Source organism: Prinia subflava, chromosome 1, assembly GCF_021018805.1.
Source record: "Prinia subflava isolate CZ2003 ecotype Zambia chromosome 1, Cam_Psub_1.2, whole genome shotgun sequence".
NCBI lineage: Eukaryota > Metazoa > Chordata > Aves > Passeriformes > Cisticolidae > Prinia > Prinia subflava.
Genome location: NC_086247.1, coordinates 16,040,297 through 16,066,174, shown reverse-complemented (window position 1 = coordinate 16,066,174; position 25,878 = coordinate 16,040,297). Strand labels below are relative to the sequence as shown.

General features: G+C 34.5%; 1 protein-coding gene across 3 annotated transcripts in view; it reads right to left on the bottom strand.

The window, feature by feature from the left end:
• CSMD3 (CUB and Sushi multiple domains 3) overlaps positions 1-25,878 on the bottom strand; it is a 585,345-nt gene that overhangs the window by 414,377 nt on the left and 145,090 nt on the right. For all 3 annotated transcript variants that reach the window (XM_063423509.1, XM_063423591.1, XM_063423676.1), the window contains exon 4: positions 22,421-22,615. In XM_063423509.1, coding sequence (XP_063279579.1) covers positions 22,421-22,615 — 195 coding nt within the window. The remainder of the gene's footprint in view (positions 1-22,420; positions 22,616-25,878) is intronic.

The window sequence follows — 25,878 nt, the reverse complement described above, 5'->3', positions numbered from 1 at the left end:
GTCTGGGCACCTTCAGTGAAGGAACAGCAGAGAAAATCAACAAGAAAATACAAATTGGATGAGGAACCTCATACAATTAATTGGCTGCCAAAGTATTTGCATCAAGTGACAATTCTCAAAGCGCACAATATAATAATACAGTAATAAAATGCATAACATGCTATTTTCATCATGATGACAGTGTAACAGTTAGAATCAAAGAAAAACACATTCCTTACATTATAGCATAGACTACCTGAAAGTTAAATAATTCAACAACAGAATAAATTATCGTCATATAAATTAAACATTATGCTAGGAGAACACAGTGCATATGATTACTAGTATAGCAAAACACAAAAGAAGCCCCGGACTACACTGTTGAAACTTGATGCTGAATTGACTATACAATCACTAAGAATTTCAGTTTGTCTTCTTCCTTCTCCAGCACCTCTTGAATCTAAGTCTGAGGTTTTAGCATATTTAGCAGTAGTGACACATTCTGAAAAACACTGCTAAAATTTTCATTAAAATAGGCAACTAGATAAATGTAAATTACTAATCCTGTTGCAGAACTCACACAGTGGAGAGCAAATACAATCCTACTATTAGACAATGAAAATTCACAGAAGGGAAAGCACAAAAAGCCAATATTTTTTTTACACCTGACCACCACAGGAAATCAAAATTTTTACCTTTTTTTTCTTTTCTTGTTTTTGAAGGACTAGATTGGAGTCTGAAGTTAGCTAAATAATTTTATTACTTTAGATTTTAAATGTTGAAAAACACCTTGATACTTGTGACTATTAATTACTTTTTTCATATATTCTAAGCTGTAGTTGTTTCTACAAGTGATTATATTTCTCTGCATCTACAATAACCTCAGCTAAGTGAGGAACAATCCAAAAATCATAGAGTGGTTTGATTTTGAGAGATCTTAAAGATGATCTAGTTCCAACTGCCCTGCCATGAGTTGGGACACCTTTGACAAAACCAGGTTATTCAGGGCCCCATCCAACCTGGGCTTGTACACCCCCAGGGGTGAGACATCCACAAATTTTCTGGGAGTCCCTCATGACCCTCACAGTAAAGAATTTCTTCCTAGTATCTCATCTAAGCCTACCCTCCTTCAGCTTAACGCCATCCCCCATTGTCTTACCACTACACTCCCTTGTGGAAAGTCTCTCTCTAGCTTTCTTTTAGTAGTCGCATTCTAGGTACTGAGGGCCTACAAAAATTACTACTATTTTTGAATCCACATTCTATTTACTTCCTACCCTAATCTCTAATGCAACAATTCCCTATACTTCTACAGAAATTATTAAAAAATAATGTCAGAAAGTTACACTTTTAAAATATTAAAACTTGTAAAAATGTAAAGTACAGTTCTCAGCCTGTGGTATACAATTTCAAAAATATGACTAAAGCAAATTACCTCAAAAATAATAACACAAGACCATAGATGCATACAGCCGGTCACTTCACTGTAGTGTTTCTATAAATATATATTTATGTACTTTATTAATAAATGTGTTTTTGTAATATGTATAAATAATATACTCAGTACTAATATCTTTATGAATATTATTTGAAATACACAAATGAAAAATGTGTAAGACTTGCCAGATATTTTAACAAATATATAATATTCATTAAAAATGCAGCAGATTTACAAAATTTATCTTTTTGAATTTTTTTTTTTAGTTTCTTTTTGCGAAAATGCTATATTATAATGAATGATTTTTTCCCTTGCCTCTTTGACATAATTAGATTACTTGCCATTCAGTCTTTTAATTTGTGGTCAAGATAATATTTATGTATATCTTCCTGACACAGTAAAAATCTTTACCTCAATTCAGCAAAAGGAAATGTACCATTTTTGGCAGAACACAGTACAATGGTTATTGACAAATGAAGAGCAGCAGCCTTTAAATATGATCATATGTTGTTTGACAAGGAAAGAAAAAAGAGAAAATAAAATACAGACTGGTTCATATTCAAAAGTTTGTAGTTTTTTTCTCAAAACAGATTCATATGCATTAAAGGAAACATACAACTTGTTGTTGTCCTGGAAAAAATTGTTTCCAATTTTATATATTTATATCCCTTTGTGTACCCTCCCCATTCCCCCAGCTTTGACCTTCTCGTTTGGTTCTTTAACAATACCCTATAATCACTGTATTTTTCTTACTTATTATATCTTCTGTCTCATCTTGGAATTGTGATATTTTTCCCATTAACAGTTTCAAAATTGCCTGTTCCATTTCTCAGAATCTTCTTGCCTGCTGTATCTTGTCTTTTCTCATATTTCTTCTTATTCATAGTCTGGTACTTCAAGATAAGTTTTTCCAGCAATTTCTTTCACTTTGCATTTGCAGGATCCACTTAACATATGGAACTGGAAATCTCACCCAACTTTTCATATATATACACACTAGACTTCTGTATTTCAGCTAGTCACCTTAGGCTCTTTCATAATCATTTATGAAAAATAGACACTTTTACAGTGTATCATATTAAAAGTCCAGTATGAGTGTAAAGAGTGTGAATGACAAGGTTTTAGAACAAGGTGGACTACAGGGGTGGCTTCTGTGAGAAGCTCTTGGAAGCTTCCCCGTGTCTGACAGAGCCAGTCCCAGCTGGCTCCAAGACGGACCCACAGCTGATGAAGGATGAGCCCACCACTGACAGTGATAGCACCTTTGGGATAGGTGTATCACCTTTGGGTGAAAGGCATAATAACTGCAACTTTAGCTGGAGAGAGGTATGAGACTATGAGGGAAACGATCCTGCACACACCAAGGTCAGTGAAAAAGGAGGGGAAGAAAGTGCTTCAGACACCACAGCAGAGCTCCCCTGCAATCTCTGGTGAAGACCATGATCAGGCAGGCTGGACCTCATGAAGGTCCACGATGGAGCGGATATTTACTGCAGCCTGTGGAGGATGGCATACTGGAGCAGGTGGATACGCCTGAAGGAGACTTGGCCCCATGGGAACCCTGTACTGAAAGCCCCTTGCAGAACCTGTGACCCCACAGAGAGAGAAGACCAGACTGGAGCAGATTTGCTGTTAGGACTTGAGGCCTCATGGGATATATCCCACACTGGAGTAGTTTGTTCCTGAAGAACTGCACGCCATGGAAGAGACCTGGGGTGGAGCAGTTCATGAATGATTCAGTCTGGAGAAGTTTTTGAGGACTCTCTCCCATGGGAGGGACCTCACCCTGGAGTACAGGAAGAGTCTGAGTAGTCCTGCCCATGAGGAGGAAGGAATGGTAGAGACAACATGTGATGAACTGGCATCAACCCCCATTCTCTGTCATCCCTACACTGTTTTGGTGGAGGAGGTAGGGAAAATCTTGAGTAAAGTTTAGGAAGAAGGGACAGGTGGGGGAAAAGTGTTTTAATATTTGATTTAATTCCTCATTATCCTACTCAGATTTCATTGGTGATAAATTAATTTCCCCAAGCTGAGTCTGTTTTAACAGTGACAGTAATCCTGAGTGATTTCTCCCTGTTCTTATCTGGATCCATAAGCTTTTTGTTAGATTTCCTCTCACCTGCCCATCTGAGAAGGGAGAGTGATAGAGCAGCTTGGTGAGCACGTGGCATCCAGCCAGGTCCAACCCACCACAAGAGGAAAGACAAAGGCGTACTGGACTGAGTCAAGTTGAAGGTTGCCACAGTGATTTGGGAGCTGGAGCATATGACTAGAGGAGAAGCTGAAAAAAAATGGGTATGTTCACACATAGAAAAGAATTATGGCGCACCTTACTGTTGTCTTCAACTGCCTAATGGGAAGGTACTGAGAACATGAAGCCCGTTTCTTCTAAAAAGTAAATAGCAAAAGGACAAGAGAGAATGAACATAAACCGAAACATGCAAAATTCAGATTCAGTGTTATGAAAAATAAATTTTCCATGATAGAAGGAAGACACTGGGGCTAGAGACAGTCTCTTAATCTTTGAGGATACGGAAAGTAGACATGGGCCCAAGCAAGTTACTGTGGTTGACCTTGCTGTGGACAGAAGGCCTCCTGAGGCCCCTTCCAACCTACATGATATCACAAATCTATGATTTCTTTTAGCAGAGAACATAAGATGTACCATAAGTATTTCATTCTGTTGTGGCTTTAAAAATATAGAAATGTAGTGAACATGTAGATTTCTATATTGAAGATACTTGAAGGAATCGCTCTCATCCCGTCTATTCCAAATCCAGCTAAACACCATTCTACTTTGTAACTTCACTTCAGCTAACAGTATAAGAGGCTGTTTAACTCTTTGGTCATCTAACAGTATTCCTAAATACTGAAAAAATTGAGAACTGCCATAAAATGAATTAAAAATGTTACACGGTTTTAATGTGAATTAGTCATACAATATGAAAATGAATTATCGTGAGGAGAAAGGGACATTTGAGAAATGGAAAAAAACCAAAACAGTCTTGAGCTCTATTTTCAAAGATCCCAGAACAGAACATGATACTTCTATTAGTAAGACAACACAGTTTCATTTCCATTACAAAGATAGATTTAACAACATATTTACTCCTGTTCTGTTGAATGAATCTTTCCTTAAAATATTTTCTCTGCTAAACATTGTATTTTTGCAAGTATGATTTTTCTGCAGTTGTCAACGAATATCTCAATTGCATAGACAGTTCAGAACCCAGAAATGTTCAAATGCAAACATTTCAGTCCCAGAAAGAAACCCCTCACTCTAAGTGTAGGTATTCTTTAAGAACTATGGAAGTTCAGATGTGGAGGAAGCAAGTTAGTAGGCTGATGTAAGTTACATGCCTGTATCACATTCTTCTTGTTTGTCTTTTTTTCTTTTCTTTTTTTTTTTTCTTTCTTTTTTTTTTTTTTTCTTTTTTCTTAAACTACTAGAAAAAATAAGCCTGACAGAAAAATAGCAGTCTAGGTCACATTTGTCATTCACTTTCAGTAAATGAATAGTCATATCCTCTTAATGTAAAACTGCTTAAAATTAGGACAGCAGCTCAAGATCCACAGAATTTCAGAGCTTATTTTAGAAGGGAATATATTTCATTTAATGAGGGGATTAAATCCTTTCATTTATTGCACAACTTGAAATGAAATGCACAACACAAACTACCTAAAAAAGAGGATAGATCACAAACCAGAGAAAGACAGGACTTTTTGGAGTCTTTCATAATGTTCTTGTTTCCATGGAAACCCTGCCAGTGTGCTGGATAGAATCCTCTAGGGAACTGGAGATCACATAATGCTTCCTAATTGTTTAGTAACAACTTGTTTTATTTTTCAAGTACAGATTTTCACTTAATACAACAATATATTGTCAAAGAAAGATCCAGGATAAATTCCATGAAAAGAACAACACAACATGAAAGTACCCTACACAGAAAGACAAGATAATGGTTTTGGTTGACTTACACGAACTCTACTGTTTCATATTTTAAATATATAAAAATATCTTTAAGTATATTAAAAAATAAGAAATTAAGTAATATAGATAGAAAGCAATCCAATTTTTAAGATGTAATAGAATATAAAACATTAAAAATGACCCTGTAAAAAACTTCCTAAATCTATTCAAGCTGAATTGCATCCAGCCATCTGACACACTTAGAATCAAGACAATCTACGCAAACACTGCAGGTTTTTTTTAATAGAATCTCAGTGAGAATACTCTCATTCATCTGAATATTTATAGAAGAAATAATCTGCATATACACAATATGCATGTACAAAATTTTAGATTTGCTTCCTGTATGAAAAACAATGCCTCATACACACTGAACCTAAAATCGCTGTCAGTGGATTTGAGTCTGAAACACAGCACATACCACTCCTCCAGGCATTTACAAATAGATGTCTGAGGTCTATGCCTGGAGACAGGGCTGTCCCGAGTTCGTTCGTTCGTTCGTTCGTTCGTTCGTTCGTTCGTTCGTTCGTTCGTTCCTTCCTTCCTTCCTTCCTTCCTTCCTTCCTTCCTTCCTTCCTTCCTTCCTTCCTTTCTTTCTTTTCTTTCGGGTACCCTGTGCATCAGTCTTACTCTTAGATGAACTTTCATGCTTGTCCTCATTAGCTAGCTCTGCAAAAAAGTCTTTATTAAGGCTCCTTATTTTCAAATTCTGCATAAGGCTTCGGTTTGGATAGGCCTACTTTACTTGTCAAATATTTGTTCACATTAAATACTGTCAATTGTTTTCAGAGTTTCTAATCTATAGTTACTAAATAAATTTCACCAAGGTTTGCAGCCTCTGGGCAGGGGCTGTTATGAGACCCTGGAAATTATGTGTTGACTGTTTACCTACCTGCTAGAAGTGTCTGTGACTTAATCAGTTCATTTATCTTCATTTGCTATTTGGGTTTGTTTTAGATTTTGATATAAAGATGAAATGGTAATTTAACACCATGAAATCTTTGGAGGTACCTATGACAAATGTTATAATTAGGCATGAACAGTTTATCTTCAGAACTCCCTGAATAAATAGATGACAGGGAGAAGAGCAAATGCATTTTTGTCCCAGAATTCCATATTCTTTCCTAAATGTAAAAGCTGTATGACAGACATCATTAACTTCACGAAGTTTGTTTGTATGATTTTAATGCATGTATTTATATCTCCACTTTTTACGTATTTTTTTATAAATGTGTGTAATATTTATCTACTAACCAAAAGCTTTTACCAAACAGAGATACCTGATCAGTGTCCAGAAATAAATGTATTCTTTTAGCATGCTAGACCTGCTTATAAATTTCAAGCTATTCTTTAAGTGTATCTAGTTGATGGCAAAGCTCTTTGCTAGCAGCTTCTTGATTTGGGCCATAGATCTTTCACACTCTTACTCAAATGATTGTACAAAAATTAAGAAAAAAGTTGGATCTTTTGAAAGATTGGAAGAGTGAAATACTGGGGGTGATGGAATAGGGAGCTGTTAGTGTAATTATTTGTACACATTTAGAAAATCTTTTAATTGGACCTTCTATGTACTACTCTAGCCAGAAAATGGCTGAAATGCAACAGAACCTACTTAGCCTGCCAACTCCTGTGCTGACATTGTGCAGATTACACATTAATTTATTCTTGGACTAGAGGGCTACAAAATCACTATTCTCTGTAAACCATTCCCAGAGTGCTGGCACAAAGTGGGTAATACGCAGCATTGGAATTCATGTCTGAGAGGAAATTATTTGGCTAATAGTAAGATCATTATAACATCCTTGTTCAAAATGGCAGGTAGTCTTACAAATAGCAGGGTAGACATGAGACAAACAAATATAATCCAAAGACACTTGAAATTAGAATGGTTGTAAGGCTAATGCAATAGCACAAAACAAACAGAATTAACATGCAGTGTCAGACTGAGCAATTCATGATACGTGACACATATTTCTGGCTCTTCTATGCCCATATGAACTTTGGTCAAGCAATTTATCTAGGGTTCTAGTTGGTGAGCAGAGGCAGCATTCATAATGGAGAAACAAGGCATGTAAACAACAATGTGCTATCAGAGACTGAAGGAGATACTGAAAGACCAGATAACCCTGTAGCTTTTCCAGTAAACAGAGCCTGGAAAAACTGTAAAATAACTTCTCTCACTGACCACATTTAGAAATTATATCTGTAATCTTAAGAATTAGATTACTGCTATTGAAGAAATATTGTTTGTAAAGCAACATTAGCTTATGATAATTAAAGCAATTTCTTGCATTCCTTGTGGATACCTCCAGTCGAGAGGAAGAAATTTGATAGAAAGAATGCTTGAAAACTACAGTTCTGAAAAGACAGATTTGTGTGCAGATGCATATCACCCCACAAAAATGTAGAAAATGTTTGTTTAAAATATACCTTGCTGTTATGGTTCTTGGACTCTAAGATATACTAAACTTATTTCCTGAGGTTCTTTTTAACTTTTTAATGCTACTAGAAGATACCAAACTCAATGTCTGTCCCAGGAAACTACTTGCATAGTTAAACTTCGTGGAAATCTAAATTCATACACTTACCCAGTACATTGTTTAAAGGTAATATGGTAGTTTAATTTCCAAATACAAATAACTAGAATTATAGGGAAAAATTCTTACTGACAAATAGAAATAACTTGTTTACAAATGTCTAAAGCACATTTTAGGAAATAATGAATGGATAAGTTCATCACAGAAAAGCCATTGAAAACTATAATAAGCTTTTCAGTGAGTAGAAGATCTCAGTCTTAGATGCAGTTTCTTTATTCTTACACAAAATTAATGCTTAAATTGTCATCCTGAAATGTTTAAAATTCAGTCCAAGAAGCATGGAATGTACTCTGGTCTCTGATAACTACAGTTCTTAAAATAACCACAGGAAACTACTATGTATGTGAAAAGAAACACCAGGTTTACCAAGGCTTTTTGGACAAACAGAAAAGTGTGTCACTATGAGGCACTAAGTCGAGAAAAAGAATGTGAAAAATCATTAAGATGGTTGGTGGTTTTTCTCTATTTTGCTAATGAACTAAGTGTATGGTGCAAACAGCTGCACCAGTAAAGGAATTTGAGATAGACTTCTTATTGGTTTAAATTTAAGAGAATTATCCTTAGCAAAGAGATGGAAATCCCTTTTAATTGGTACCTACAGAAGTAAAAAGAACAGAATTACAGTAATCACGTTGTGTCCCACATATTTAATGAAAATATCTAATTTATTATATCTTTCATCTGATAATTAAAAGGCCGTTAGAAAGTGAAATGAAACACGCCTTACTGTGTCAACTATACATGACTGGAATATCCAGCCACTCTTCCAGACAGCTCCAGATGAAACAGAATCAAAAGGGAAGGACCTTATTGTACTGATATATGATTATCAGAAGGAAAAATAAGTGAAAGGAACTGTGAACATGTTTACAATAATGTTGAATATATGAATATATATTTTCTTTTCTGATTATACTTGAGTACATTTCTATTTATTAAAAAAACAAACAAAAAACAAAACAACAAAAACAAAACAAAACAAAAAAAACCAAAACAAAAACACACACACAAAAAAACCACCAAAAAAACCCCACCAAAACCCCCTCCCAAAAAACCCCCACAAAACCAAAAACCAAAACAAAAAAACCCTATAAAACTACACTGCCCAAGACTGTGATCAAATATTAAACCTGTAATAACACGAAAAATAGTTCCCAAAACTGCCATCAAACTGCCTGAGTGTGAGACATATAAGGCTGCCTTTAATTTAGGGCAAGAGTTTACAGACTCAGAAATTGAGTCATAACTTTGCAAAATGGGAGATCAAAGTCTCTTTTAAGAGGTCTCTTTAAAGAACAGGGATTTTTCTACAGACACACATATAGCTGTTACATATACTTCTTTTTCTTGCACAATTCAAGCTTACTTGAGCAGCTACAGTTACCTGCAAAAGAAGATAATGGAGTCACCATGCACTTAGACACAAAGAGTAACTGGACCTATTGAGGCTGCCTGGAACATTTAGAAAGAGGAAATGGTTGGCAAGTCACTTTGCTGACTTAGCTGTATTTAAAATGAAGCTTTGCAATTAAACAAGATGACAGAATCCTGGAGTTATTAATCTTATGCTATGACTAATGCATAATTGCATGTTATCTGGAAAGAACTGACTTTCCTGTCAGGGAATTAGGAAAGAGGAAAAACTGTCATTATTGTATGTTGAGAATCCAGAGAGCCAGCTATTGATTATTGTGCTGTCCATTCTTGTGCTTTCTCCCTTCAGTGAAGGAGTGCTCTTAATCCATTTGCTGTACCATTTATAGGTGATAAACCCTAGCTCAGTATCATTTTATTTTGATTTACTCATGTGATGGAAGTCTAGTGTTTGTTAAGGCGTATAAATTTTGACTTCAGTCTTTGGTGTTCCTAGTGGACTCTGAACACTTCATAAATCCTTGGTGTATGGATATCCACATGACTTGGATAAATTAGAGAAACCCTTTGAGCTTTCATCTACTATTAAAATGAAATTCCCGAATTTTTGCTCATGAAGTTACAATCATTATTGTTACTAATTAACCTCTGCTTTTTAAGTCATGTTCAGATAAACAAATGTAGAAAATAATTTTCATCATTCTGTCAGTTTGACATGAAGTAACCACTACCTCATCATTTTCACTTGGTGCTCAAAGTCGCAGGAGGACTCAATCTCCAAATATTGATTTTTCAGTATTTGTATTAAATGAAATAAGAGTAAATGAAGAGTTAAACCACAGCATTTTTCCTACAGATGCATGTACTTTGCTTTTTTACTTCAGATAGTTTGAAAATTGGAATTTGACACCACACTGCTGGCCAGCCTAGAGATTTATAGATTGCAGTAAATAAACACCATATCATTCCGGGACTTTGGCCAAATTTGTCTACTGAAGCCCTTTAATTTGTGCCTTACCAAAATTGCTTTATTCCATGGACAATACAGAAAGATAAAAGCCTTGCCTATCTACCTGGAATTCAACAATTAATGTTTGGGATAAAAAACAAACAGATCAACCAACCACTCAGTGAACAAGAAAACTAAAAGCAGATTAACTGAGTGAATAACTGGACACATTCAGGGACCAGAAAGAGCATGCTGTAGCACAAAAATTCTTAGCTAGTCTTTGCTAATCAGGGCCCAATACTTCAAGAGAAAAAATGGATAAATTTTAAAAAATCAAAAGGAAATTTGCAAACATTACTAGTGGTCTCATGAGTTGTGAAGTAAGACAGCATTAGATAACATTAAATTTTAGCAGAAAAAAATACATGTGGAATGAATTATGAAAGTCCCTTCTAATAATATTAAATACAAAACATAGAAAACCACTGCTTTTGGAAAATTAGAGGGTTTTTAAAAACTATCTGGACAATTACCTAGTGGGAATAAATCTTGCAGTGGAATTCAGGTATCAATTCTTTAAGATATTCTGAAATCTTTACAGTTTTCATCCTGCCCTATTGCCTTTTCAGCAAGTAACAGGAAGGTTAAACTGTATGAGAACTGACATGTGTGAATGAGAGACTTCCTTGAGCTCTTTAAAGAACACTTCACACCTTTCCTCACCCTCATCCATTGGTGTGTAACAGACTGACAAAATGAGTTCCTTGACTGTTCTAGTGTTCTCTGATACTGATCCACAAACCCTCTACCAGCCCATTCTGCATCTTTGTCTTCTGAGAAGTTTGCATACATCCTTTGTTACACTCCAGCCATGTGAGCTGTCTTACTATCTCTGTTATTCCAACAATGTTGCTCTTCTGTGACTCCTCCGTGTCCCAGGCTGACCTGAGGCTGGTGTGCTTTCACCTTGCCTTATCATTTCTGATGTCATTGTCAGCCATGTGCCCATCATTCTGCATCCTTTGTTTATGACCCCCGTCCACGGCTACCTGACTTAAATGTGGGTCAAAATGTCTGTTTCCCATGAATCTTAGTTTAAAATTATTTTTCTTTTCAACTTTATTATGTAAGTATTGATACTGAAAAAGACCCGTTTTCTTCATGGTTCTCTAAATAAGACAAAACTGAGAACTAGCAGGTGTCAAAAACAAAGACTTTTTTTCCCTATTAGTTACACAGTTTTTACAGGTTCTAAAATGTATACAAAAATTTTAAATACACATACTTACAATTATATCAGAAAAAAGTGTGAAATATGGGGGGTCTGTCTCTTCTGTTATGTCTCAAGAGGAAACAGCCTCAAATTTTGCCAGAGGAGGCTCAGACTGGATATCAAGAAAAAAACTTCACTGAATTATTGGCTTTTGAATAAATTTCCCAGGGAGGTGATGGAGTCACCATTTCAGGAAGTGCTCAAGAGGCATCTGGACATGGCACCTGGGAATATGGTTTAGGGGTGGTTATGGTGGTGCTTGGTTGATGGTTGGGCTAGATAATTTTGAAGGTCTCTTCCAATCTTGATGATGCCGTGATTATGTGAATTATATAATGTTGTGATATGGTATCAAATCTCCAAAATGAAAGACAAGAGGGAATTGTGATATGGAGAGAATTGATGTGTAACTGCACATCAGGAAGTTTCTTTCTCTGAACTGTGAAATACCAGCCAATGTTAAGAGTATTTGGATTAGGAAGGTTAAACTGATGAAGCAGCTAGTGATCCTAAATTCTCACAATTAGTTTTTGACCTCCTCTCCGTTTGCCTTTAAAAAACCCAGAATTAACTTGATGATGTAGTGCAAAGGGAGCTTTTAGCCATGAACTGTTTTGTGCAGCTGAGATAAGGCCACCTCCACTGGTTGACAGAAATGCAGAAGAAATGTGATGTGCTACACTTGTACAGATCTACCATCAAAGGTTTCATCCTGAGCAAAACTCAGAAGGCCATAATACAAGAGAAATGAATTAACAAAACAGACAGTTTACCTATATGTTAATTATGGTCAATTCTGTGAGAAATTAAATCTTTGCTGATGGAATCTTTTGTACACATGTAGCAAAACTACTAGAATTTTATTACATTTAAATGCCCTTCCAGAGTCAAGATAATTTAAGGCAAACTGGTTTTAGCCTCCGATTTTGCAGAGCTGAATGAAAAGATGAATAAATTTTGTTGAATTCCATATTTATTTTAGTAACACAACTGAATCATCTTCAGATTCCTTCATCAGTGTACGATTGTAAACATTAGAACTTAAAAACAAGCAACAGTTTTGAAAACCATCCCATAAGACACCAAAAGTGATGTCTTAACATTTAAATAAACCTGCAACACTTCCATTAAATATGAGAATAAGAAGATTAATTAATGCTTAAGGTGAAGATTCATGTTCCATTGGTGAATCAATCTTTCGGCTAAGATAGATGTAGTCTTAGACAGATGTAGTCTTGAAGAATGCTAAAATGTCAAGCTAAAATTTTAGCAATGAAATCTTTCACCTGCAAAAAACACTACTGGCAATCCTCTTGAGGAAATATTTGATGAGCTTTAACTACTCCCCAGAAAACGAATTCGCTATGACTTCTGCCTTCCAGATGTAATTACAACTGAATTATAAATCAGGATTTGCAACATGATACCAAAATACTGAACAATATTTTCACAATTACCATTTAAATCCAGGTAAATTCTCATTTAAGGAAGAAACTGAAAGATATTGAAAGGTTTATCAAGCCGTAATTTCAGTAATATTAGGAAACTATACTACTGTGTTTAGAAGCCTATGGCAGCCAAAGGTTTTAGATTAAGCAGTTTAGTAAATTGAGTTAATGAACCTGGGATTTACCAGTAATTACTTTCAAAGTATCTCAAATTATTTTACAAATATTATCTCTGCTAATTGATAACTACAAAGGATTTATCAAAGAATGGCACATAGAAAATAAACCCTAGAAGAACAGAAGGAAGATATAAGGAAACAATTACCTTGCAAAAGCAGAATTAACTAGTTCAAATTTGGTTTAGGCTAGTTATACATTTAACACGCATCTCTTAAAATAATCTTTAAGTGTTTCTAACAAATGAAGAGATTAGTTTAAAATCAGATGTAAAAGACTGAGTCTTCGTTGTAACTCACAATTCTAGTATTGTGCTTTGATGATTAACATAATGCTACACCATTATTGTACTTGTCCAGGTTGCTTTTTCCCATTCACTAGTCTGATTGCTCAGAGTAATCAGGTATAATTCTGACTGTTCTGTTTTCCTCAGTGAAAATTTTGGAACAATTTCAATAGCATATATTAATATTAACAATTAACAGAACTTCTATGTCCTTTGTCCTTCGTTGAGAAAAAAATTGAAGAAAACATGAGATAAAAGCAGTGTTTCAAGCTTTTCATAAACCACCCAATCAACTTCCTGCTTGTAAGAAGTCTTAATTCCCAGCTTTAAAATGGTGGGATTTAAGATTTTGGTATTCAAGAAGTTTTATTGTGTTCACAATGGGGTTAGATTTCTTGAATTTAAAATCTGGTCTTTCTTTTTTCCTCTTCATTGCCTTTATCAATTGTTATAATAATCTTTTGCAATTAAACTAGATCTTATTTGCCCTTTTCCTGTGAAAAGTAGCAAGAGAAGGCAGAGCTATGTCTTTTTCCTTACTTTGGTGTGAACTACAACTTTTCTCAAATGTTTTCTTTCTGAAATAATTACATGTACTTTCTTTCTTCTTTAAGCAGAATTTAATTTATTTAGAAAGAGTTAATTGCTGCTTCTTTCCTCCGTCCTCTGTATACCGTTTGGAAATGTAGTGTAAGAGGCCTGTTTTCCAAATTAACATGGTTACTGCACTGATGAGTTTAAATCACTTTCATGCATATACCTTTTGATTCTGGACTGTATCATACCACCTGAGGTTTAGTCCACTACTAATATAAGTTTCTAATGGATCTTAGGAGAATTTCCTTCACTACGGATAGGAAGTACCAAAATGGCATAAAAATGTGCAAAGCCAAACCTTGTAAACTAAATAGAAGTATGACTCTGATGTTCTGATTAATATTCTGATGTGCAGGTATAAATTTTTAAAGAAAGAACAAGTAAAAAAAAAACATTTCAAGATATTCAAAGCTTTGAATATGTAAACCCTGATTAAAAAATGAAGCTAATAAAAATTAATTATTTTCTGTTAGAAAAGTTTTCATAGTTAGATTGCTTTCTGAAAATTTGTAATTTTTTTCAAGTATCATTGCTACTACTGTAGCACATCATTGATACCATAAATTTTCACATGGGAGCAGTTCTCCTTCCATCCTAAGAACTTCATTACTTGACCACCATTATCATAAATGAAGAAGCACAGGTTCAAGACATGAATTGATTGTATTAAACCCAATTGGAACTCTTGTGAATAATGTTGCCTGCTTAAGGAGCATGTACAGTGTAACATCACTATTATTGCTGGTATATTTTCAGTGAGTTAGGAATGCATTTAACAGACACTATATATTGGAAATGCCAATATTGATTTTATTATTAATACAGTAAAACTAGTATATTTTAACATTAGGAATATCTGGTAATTCTAATATGGTAAACACTTCTATTTCTGTACCAATTTCCTGATTTACAACACATCAATAATGATTTAAAATAGTTTTACATAATTCCACAAAGTTTTGTCATTATTTACAATGATAAGAAATCCATGGTTCTGGTCACGCGTTAGAATTCACTTGGGGATTTGCTATTCTTCAGGCTCAGGTTTGTTTTTTTTCACACAAGCAGACTGCATTAATGTTAAATGTCCTTGATAATGAGTATCAGGTACTATCCTGAGAATAGCACTAATATAACAAGAAAATACAAGTAAATTAGGCTACAGTAGTGAGCAATTTCCATGCTTTTCATAAATGGAAAAGTTTGATTCTATTGGTATAAAAATTTACACATTTTAAAGATGGTTAAAATAAAGAACTCACAAAGCTCTTTTATTGCAAAAATTCAAGGTATTGTATATTTCATTGTTTGAAAACTAATTCAGTGTATTATTTTGCAGATCTCTGCTTGAAAGTACACAGCATGGTACTTGAAAACACCCAACCATTATTTTACTATTTCAATAAAATAGTAGAACTTTTTCATCATTTCTTCCCCCCAAAGAATCTTAGTTAATGTCTCTAATTCTAGGGAGTAGCATTGGCATTTCTAGACCATTTATATTTTTTAAATACCAAACATAAAAATGTTAGCCATTCTAAGCCACTGGCTATGTCCCAAAAAGGATCTGTGGAACAAGTTCTGGAAAAACTGCTCATATACAATTGCTTATATATAAATACATCATCCTAGAAAATATTTTTTTTTTTGTTTTCAATTTTCTCAAATAATCCAACATATCTCTTATCCAGACTCACACAGCTATACTGGGGTTTTTCCCAAGAATAAGCAAGAATAACTATTTGTATATAAGAAGTAGCTTTAGGCAGAAAGCTGCTTGTTCCCTGTGAGATGTAATTTATTCCTGCTTTCAAGTTAGTGCACTCTATTTTCCTCTGTGTATACTGTCAGTTCCAGTAGTTAATGCACTACATGGCATCAAGTGCAGTACTTTGACTTTAGATCCTGCTTTGTTCTTTCAACAGCCAACAAAGACCAGCTTATATCAAAGATGCAAAGGCAGTCATTTTACTGCTTATATTACTAGGTTCTATTTGACATGATGTTATAAAATCAAATCTATCTGAAGCTAAATATATCTGTCTGAAATTATTACACTTCTATATGATTATTTCTTGGTAATTATGTGTAGTTTAATATTAGTTGTTTTCTTTCCAAAATTCCATACTATTCTATGCCATATATAAACAAATAAAATCATTAAAGAGAAGTGTATTGGAAGGTCCACAAGACACTTTAATTTAATTTTAAGCTACTCTCTGTCGTATTTGACCTAAAACTTGCATCATGAATTTGAAATATTTATAGTCATGTATCTGTGTACTTACACAATTATACCAGTGACTTCCAATTAACAAATTTTTCAGTCCAGTGGGTTCTGCATAGAGGAAATGGCAAAATATTTAAATAGTGAGCTGAATATTCTAATTCAATTTTGACACCTGTTAGATGACTTTTAAAAACAAGAGCTTATAACTATCTCATTTCAGTTCATTTGGAATAAATCCACTGAAGAAGAAATAAAATATACAAATGAGTAAAAAGAAACATATCTTTATAAGTACATTCATACATATATATTGCAGGGGAATTACAGAATTCCTAGACTTGTAATTTGTATGAACCTCTTCAGCCCTTTACCTGTCATGGCAATATATGCAAGAAATAACTCAATGTCCTCCCAGATAAAGAGTAAAGAAAGCTGAAATGCATTTTGTCAATGGAAAAAATGAAGCTAGTCAGTGGGTTGTGCACTTCTCTGATCAAAATACATGTTCATTTAGACAAGTAGAAAAACAAAGTCTCTCATTGAAATACAAACAGAATTTTTATATTGACAAATATTTTGTAGTTATATGTACAGACAATAATGAAAATATTTTATTAGAACATCTAGGAATATAAATACAACTGTATTCTGTACTTGAAATTTCTGATTTAAAAAAAAAAAGTAAATTTTAGAATGGAGATTCTTACAACACCTATTTTAGCATGGAATAAAAAAATTTTAAAAATCATATAAGAATACTTCCTTGATTATGAAAGTGTCTAATTCTTATAACCTTTACAGAATGAAAATAATATATATAAATGTAGCATTATTTATTACCCTCAGTAAATTGTTTCTAGCTTGCTGCATTATGGAAAATCTGCAAGCTGCAACATTAGGTCAGGAGTAGGTGATATAATTAAGCTTCTGTCACATTTCATGATTAAAAACAACCTTATCAAAATTAATTTTCAGGGGAGAAGGCTTTATTTAAAAACTAGTCATGGATTGTGTACAGTATAATTCAAAGAATCATAGAACCAGTAAGGTTGGAAGGCAACACAGAGGATGATCTGGTCCAAACTTGCTGCTCAAGCAGGCTCAGCTAGAGCACATGGCCCAGGATGGCATCCACCAGGACCCCCAGGTCCTTCTCCACAGAGCTGCTTTCCAGTTCAGCCTCCAGCCTGTGCTGGTCCATGGGGTTGTTCCTCTCCAGGTGCAGGACTCTGCGCCTGCCTTTGTTGAATTTCAGACAGTTCTTCTCTGTCCATCCTTCCAGTGTGTCAAGGTCTTTCTGAAGGTCTCACAGCATTCAGGTGCTGGCCACTCCTCCCAGATTTGTGTCATCAGTGAACTTGCTGAGGAAGCATCTGCCCCCTCATTGGAGTCATTGATGAATAAGTTAAACAACACTGGCCCACTATGGAACCTTGGAGGACATGCTAGTGACAAACCGCCACCTATACCCTGTGCCAATGATTACAACCCTGCTATTCAGACAGATTTTAGTTGACCTCTGTCCATTCATCCAGTCAACACTTCCTGATTTTGTCTAAGGACTTTGAAAGTGTTGAAGTGTTGAAAGCCTTGTTGCAGCCAAGGTAGACAATATCACTGCTCTGCCCTCATTGATACAGGTGGTTGTTTCACTCTAGAAGGCAATCTGTTTGGTCAAACCTGATCTACCTTTAGCAAATCCATGCTAAATACTTCTGTTGCCTTCTTGTCATCCATATAGATACAGATGGCCTTCAGAATGAGGTGCTCCATCACCTTTCCAGGGACTGAAGTCAGGCTGACTGGCCAATAGTTCCCCATGTTCTCTTTCTTGCCCTTTTTGAAAACCAGGGTGAGATTTTCTTTTTTTTCCAGTCTCCAGACACCTCTCCTGATAGCCATGACCTTGCAAAGATGACTGGAAGTGACCTCACTACAGTGTCCAGAAGCTCTCTCATGGACACATCCTGTCAAAGCCCATGGACTTGTGGATGTCAAGTTTGCTTAGGTGTTGTCTAACTCAATTTTCTTTCACCAAGGGAGAATTTCCCTTCCAAGACTTCTTTACTCTGGTCTGTGTCAGAGAACCCTGAGGGCTGATCATGTCAGTAAAGACTGATGCAAAGAAGACATTTGATAACCCTGAGTTCTCTGAATCCCCTGTTACAAGTGTCACCCTCCATTTACCCAAAGGGCCCATATTACCCTTTTATTTTTCTTTTGTTATTGATGTGTTTTAAGAAGCCCCTCTTTTTATCCTGGACATCTTTGGCCAGCTTTAATTGCTAATGGGCCTTGGCCTTCCTGACCTCATTTCTACTTACTCTGACAATCTCTCTATATTCATTCCAAGAGGCTGCTTCCAATCCCTGCTTTTTTATCCTGTTTATATCCTGTTATATTTCCTGTTTATGGTTGAGTAATGACAGGAGTTCTTTGTTCATCCATTCACATCTCTCTCCCCCTTTGCCTGATTTCTTGCTCATTGATATGCATCATTATTGGTTCTGGAGGAAGTCATCTTTGGATATCAACTAACTCTCTTGGACCCCTCTTCCCTGCAGGGCCGTGTTTCCATGGGACTCTTCTAAGAACATCTCTGAAGCAGCTAACATCATCTCTCCTGAAGTCCATGGTTGTAGTCCTGCTGTCCTGCTTCCTCCTTTCCTCCTTCCTCCATAGATCCACATTTTCATGATCACTGCAGCCAAGGCTGCCCCAAACTTCACATCTCCAATGAGGAGATGCTGTTAATACAAGGTTGAGCCGCTCACTATTCCTTGTGGGATCCTCTACTACCTGTGACAGGAAATTGTCATCAGTACTTTCAAAGGAACACCCTAGACTATTTGTGCTTTGCTGTGTTGCTCCTCCAGGAAAGATGGCAGGGTAGACGAAGTCTTTCTTAAGAGCCTCAAAGCCTCTTTGACGGCTTTGAGGCTACTTCATGCTGCCTGGAGAAAGCATCCTCCTCCTCCACCTGGCCAGGCAGCGTGTAGTAAGCATCCACAGCAGTGTCACCTTTATTAATCTGCTCTTTGATCTGAGCCCATAAACTCTCAACTCGCTTGACATCCACCCCATGGCAGATGTCAGTACATTTCAAGTGTTGTCTCACATAGAGAGCAACTCCACCACATAGCTGACCACAAAAAATAAATACTATTTAACTTTCTTATAATTCGGGTTGTTTTTTGGTTTTGTTTTTGTTTTTTTATACTTCCAGCAAATCTAATAAAGTAACAATATTTTAATGAATACCAAAACATGCCAGTGAAAACCTTTATGCATTCAGACAATGTTTAGCTAGAAAGAGGATATGAAATAAAGCAATCATTAAATATGTCTGCTGATTTTTTAATAAAATTCTATGGACCCAAGTAAAGGAATAAGAACTTCTTTGAGGAATAACTCTTTTCTTCATTAATAAAATGTGGCCCTAAAATATATAACTTTAAAAATGTAAATATTGGTATAATTTAACAAATTAAAAATTAAAGCATTTATTAGGGTATCCTATGTATATGCTTGTGACATTACAAAACACTGTGGTTTCCAATGAAATTCCACACTTTGAGACCTCAATCCATAACAATCACATTGCATGACCTCTTCCTCATCTCTCCATTTAAAGTGAAGGTGATGTAAGAAGAATTATCTAAAGTAATAAGAAAAAAACCTCCTCAAATTTACTTGTTCTTGTTTTTTGTTTTTTACTTGTTACTTGTTTTTTAATTATTACTTGAATTACAAGAGGCAGATGAGAATGATATTTACACACCAATGATCTGCAGACATTTATGATCTTAAGTCTGCTGACTTCTCTGTGCCTCAAATACAATTTTTTTGGGAAATGTAAAAACAAACAAGCAAACAAACAACCCTAAAATTAATATTAAATATACTTTTTTTCTGTTCTTGCTTGTGTCAGGATCCTTTGTGCTAGATGTAATGACCATTGTTAGGGAACAGTAAGACATTTATCACAGGAGATCTTTAAGGATGAGCACTTAATCAAAGAGTCTCCACTGCAAACAGTGAGACAGAGATAAGAAGTTCATTAGTCCATAATCACTTTTAACAACCTTTTGCAGAATTTTGTGTTGGATAATTGTATTAAGCAAAATTAGGAGAGACTCACAAAGGTCCATTTTATACGTCAAGTTGGATGTTTCTGATATAAAACATTGACTCACAGAAGGAACTCTTGAAAAGAATTGGTTATTTTTCTTTTATTGCACATGGCCCAAAAATACGTTAATAGCAATTTGTGCATTAAAGTTTTAAGCCATTATGTTAAGACTTAAATCAAGAATCTGTCACATTCTTAGGTTATGTTTCAGTAATTTGTAACCACCACTACTTAAATATGTACCTTGGGGTTTTTTTAGAATTTTTGTTCATCAAACTTTTACCCCTTAAATTCCTCACTGCTACTGATTAAAGAATTGTCTTCTCAAAAAAATGTTTTCCTTCTGCATGAGTTTCTGCAGTTAATCAAGCTGTTGTCTTAATCCTCTTTCACATACATGGAAAAGTTTGAGTCCTTCAGACAAAATGACAATTTTGAAACCTAACAGAACTTGTTTCTTCTTTTTCTGAATCCTTTCCAATTTGTTAACTTTATTTTGCCTTAAGAAATTACACTATAGAGATAATGGCCTTTCTAATTATGAGTTTAAAAAAATGGTTTTCATATTCTCATGTAGTATTCTTCTTATAAACTACTAATATCTAACCAAGGACTACTTTGTGAGTTTATCATACTAGTTCAAATTTACACTGTATATTTTCATTTCCTCTTGGAGCAAAACCCAAATTTATCCAGAGATCTCCTGAAAAATGTTGTATCAAAAAGAAGAATGTGTAACTAATTCAAGAATACAATTTCTTATGCCATTTATTTCAAAATTAACAGACTGAGAATTTGAGCAATGGAATGCATTAGACTTCCATTTTGTTACAAATATAAATCTTCTGCAAGTTAACATATTCTCATCATGTCTTTTGCATTCTCATCTCCAGAAACAAAATTTGGGTATATACCTTGATTTTATATCTCCTTCATTATTAGTTAGCATTTTTCTGGGAAGTAAGAGTGGAAGATTCAGAAATAATAAATATTTTTAACTGGAAAATAGTACTATTAAATATAAGTCTGTTATTTTTTCAGGACCATGGATAAACATATTAAATAGCTCTAAGCCAGGAATAGGAAATGAAAGAATGATATTTCGAATTACACACTTTTCTCCTACATAATTAATTTTTTGCAGTGGTGGTCAATCATGTTTTAACCAATCTGTATTTATTGGAATGGTAATTTCAGCTGGAATGTTTTTGGACAAATATAAAGATGTCATTCTGTGAAATTAACTTGTGAATCTAAAAACTGATCCCAAGGTTACCTGACATATTTTCTTCGGTTGTGTATAGCAGTGATAGTGCCTTAATTTTATCTACATAACCTCCATTTGCTGCTCTGCAAACATTATTTATCTTTAACAATATTTCTCTCACAAAATAAGATTTACCTGTAATACAGAATTCGTTACTACAGCCATATTTCTAATAGGAGCAAGAGAAAAGGACTTGACCTACAATGTTTGTTAGAATACAAGAGATATCCTATATAAAGATCTTAAGATAATCAAACCTGACTGAGAGTGAGGTAAGACCCTGTAACTCAATTGTTTTGGCAGTTTCATATTTTTGTTTGCTCAATAGCCAAGTTGACAAATAGTTGCTCAATAACCACTAGACAAAAAGCCAGTTTTTAGGAACCACTAACAGATCCCAAATCTGCATTCCCATAACTGCAAGTATGCTGTACACAGACATTTACGTTCTAATTATTATTAGGTTTCTAGCTCTCATTACATAACCTATATTTTAAAATAAATGATAACTATACTTTTAGTAGAATATTGACCTAAAAAATCAGTAGGCATATATGCTGAGTTGCATCATATATGTGAGCAAGATATCAAAATATTCAAAAGAGATGTTCTTTAATCATAGCTTAAAGCTTAATACAGACATTAAAATGGTTAATAATAATGTATATAGTCAAGAACATGACTGTAGGATTTGCCTTACCTCTGCAGATAGGAACAGGGAAGTCCCATGATGCTGTAGTGACAGAGTTGGCTATGCAAGTAAGCTGTGGGTGTCCATCCAAAATGTACCCAGTTACACAGCTGTACCGGATCTTGTCACCAACATCAAATCTTGTACCATACAAAATACCCTTTGGTGGAACTCCTGGATTGCCACAGGAACTACTCTGTAATTCTGGAAAAGATATGTATTTATGACTTAAAATGTTCTTATACTTAAAATGTTGTTATAAATAAATGTTTCATTTTGCTTAAGAATATAGAACATAAATTAAAGCATCTTTGGACAAATAGTGTGTTTTAATGGGTATTATGCAACTCTCAACACTGAAAATCCATTGCTGACTTTGTGTATTTAACATTTGCTTAAGTACCCACATATATAAAGGTAAATGAAAATAAGCATGAGGTTTTCCTTAAGTTCCAGCTATCCATATATTAATATTTTTTATTAAACTGATACAAAAGAAATCTTTACATACGAACAAGGAACAAAGCAACTTGATATATTTCTGACTTTCCAGTTATACAAATGCAAAAAAATAAACAAAACTGTAATGCAAACATGAAAGCGCATCAGGTTCAAATTGAAAAAAATTTGGATGAAAAAATAAAATTAATCAAGAATGAGAGAAAATTTTAACAAGCATAAGCCTGAGCATGATCAGGAAGCTGTTTAATGATTTAATAGATCTTAGATAATGAAGAAAACAGATGAGATACTGTGGGTAACTGATTTCTGAGCAAAGAATTAGTTAATTTAATCATGTGAAATACCACGGGTCTGGTAACTTCTGTAATACTGAGCTTTAAACCACTGAGAATCCAAAATGACTCACAGCTGCTCTCAGTCTGATCTCTGAGGCCATTAATTTCAGTTTCAGTAGCTGGTACTTACACTTCAACTGTGTACCCTTTTGACTGGTGTTTCAGTATCATAAATAGCTCGATTACAACATTTTCAGCCATTTACTACCCAAGTCCTTTAGTTAATGGACACTAAAACACAGTTTTTGTGCAAGTATGAACAAAAGATGTTTCATAAACTCATCCTTAGCCCTTCAAAGCTTTTACCAAGTATACTTATCAGCCTAGTGCTAATGGGGAAGAGGCAAATTAGGTATTTGGATTCATACCAAATTCCCCAAATCTAAAAACTAAAATTATGGAAGAAGAGAGTGTTCTATATGTATTGGTTTAATTTCTTTTCCTGAATTCCATGTGACTAAAACATTCTTCAGCAGCCCTGATGTGCTCATGAGTGTGTGCACAACATATTTAAATATCTAAGCTGTTATAGGTTTCAATTAAAGAAAAAAATATAAACGCTTATTAAACAATCAGTGTGTCTCCCAACATTCATTGCATTCATTACATCATCCTCAAGCTTCAATGCCCATAACCACCAAGTACTGGGATATACTACTAGATTTCTGATACTAGCCATAAAACAAAATTATGTAACAGTTATTAAAAGGCAGAAACCACTATAATCATAAATGCATTCTTTATATATCCGTGCATATATAAACACTATATATAAAATATATGCTAACAATGAGTTAATTTGCAAGTTTTTGTTTACCAGTCATGTTTTGATGTGAATATTTTAAACATGCATATTAGTTGCTGATGTCATTGCTGCTATTCCCTGCATTCTCTTGCAAAATAAACTGGGGGTTTGGATTTGACGTTCATTACCTTGCACAATGACACAACACAGAAGTAGGAAAGTAGCCTATCTCACCTTGGTCACTTCAAAGCTCACCTAATGAACTGATACTTTTACCACTGCTTCATTTAAGTGTTCTGTGCTGAAACAACACTCCCCTGCCCTCAAATCTGCTTGCAAGCTCTACAAAGAAGGCAGTGCTACAGCTACTCCCTCACATTTGAGCAAAAGAATTTCTTTTAAATCCTCTAACAGTTTTCAAGGCTATTCAATTTGTTATTTGTCATCACAGCATGTCAAAATGAAGGTAAGAGTACCATCCTGTGGATTTTGGTTATCATATGAATCATATGGTATTAACTTGGAAACTCAGCTTGTACACAATGTTTTCATTTTCAACTTCTCTTTCAGAAGGCTGTATCTCTTAGGGCTTTTTAAAAAGGTCACACAAAGATTCCCTGTCCTTTGAAATAAGAAATATAAAGATTAGCAATGTCACTACCTAAAATTGCTTCCTTTACTTTTACAGCTGTCTCACCAAGAATCACCCACAGAAGGCAATTTATTCTTGAGAAATTACATTATATTTTAAAGCACTGATTAAAAATCACCCTCCTTCTAAAATAAAACTAATTTTCCAGTTGCAATACTATATGACTCATCTAAAAGGAATTCTTGGCATTTTTCATTAACTTTTTAACTTTAGGAAAGTGGCCTGGGAGTATGTTATTATTTCTAACCCTTCAAGCCATTTTATTCCTGATTCTAGATAAGAAAGTAGAAAAAAAATGTACACTTTTAAGTATATTGATTTATTCTGTGAGTATTTTCATTTTGAACATCTACAAGTGCCTTATTTGGGGATGAGAGGAAGATAATTTACCAAGTAACTGCATTTGTCTTCTTTGATAGGCAGTGTCTATTTTCAAACTGAATGTGACGCTGTGCTACCAACTCCCTGACATCTAAAGCTACAGATTGTTACCCCAAGATTGTAATCTGTCAGGAAACATAGGAATCACCAAACTAGATTGTAATTGTTATTCAGCTCTGCACAGATTCTTGACTTCAGTGACATTTTGATAATCACTAATGATATGAAGGGTGGAAAAGTATTTCCTTTTAAATTTGCCATCTTGTAGTTTGGTTGAACTTCTCCTTGTTCATGTAGTCTGAAAATAAGCATAATTGAATTTTTTATACCTTCCCACTTTTTTTTTTCATTTTTCTGTATTATTTCTCATCTCTTTTTCAAAGCAAGCTGCCCCAGTTGTTTCAATCTCTCTCCAAGCAGGAATTTTCTTTGTCCTAAATTTAGTTTTGTAAACAAGGTATGTATGAACATATTTGTCCTCTTTTTTTCTTTTCCCATAATGTTAAAATATGAAGCTTAAAATATCCTTCAATGCTGTTCAATAATTTTCTATTGAATTAATTCTTAATAATGCCAATTTAAATTCTATAAAAAGCTGTGAGTAAAATATATCCGGGAGAGTTCTGCTTAGCAGGAGTGGACCCACTCCTTTAAAGACTTTAATTCCCAGAAATTCAGCCCCTTATATATGTTAATTAATAAATTTGGAGTAGGCAGTGTAAGTGCAGTGGAAAAAAATGTGAAAATCTTAATACTGAAATGTGAATTTAATAGCACAAAAATATAAAATACAGAGAGTAAAGACAAATAAATGAATGCTTTGAAAAAAATCTATCATAAACAGCAGAGATATATTAAAACAGTTAATGAATTTTAAAAATTGCCTCCCCCA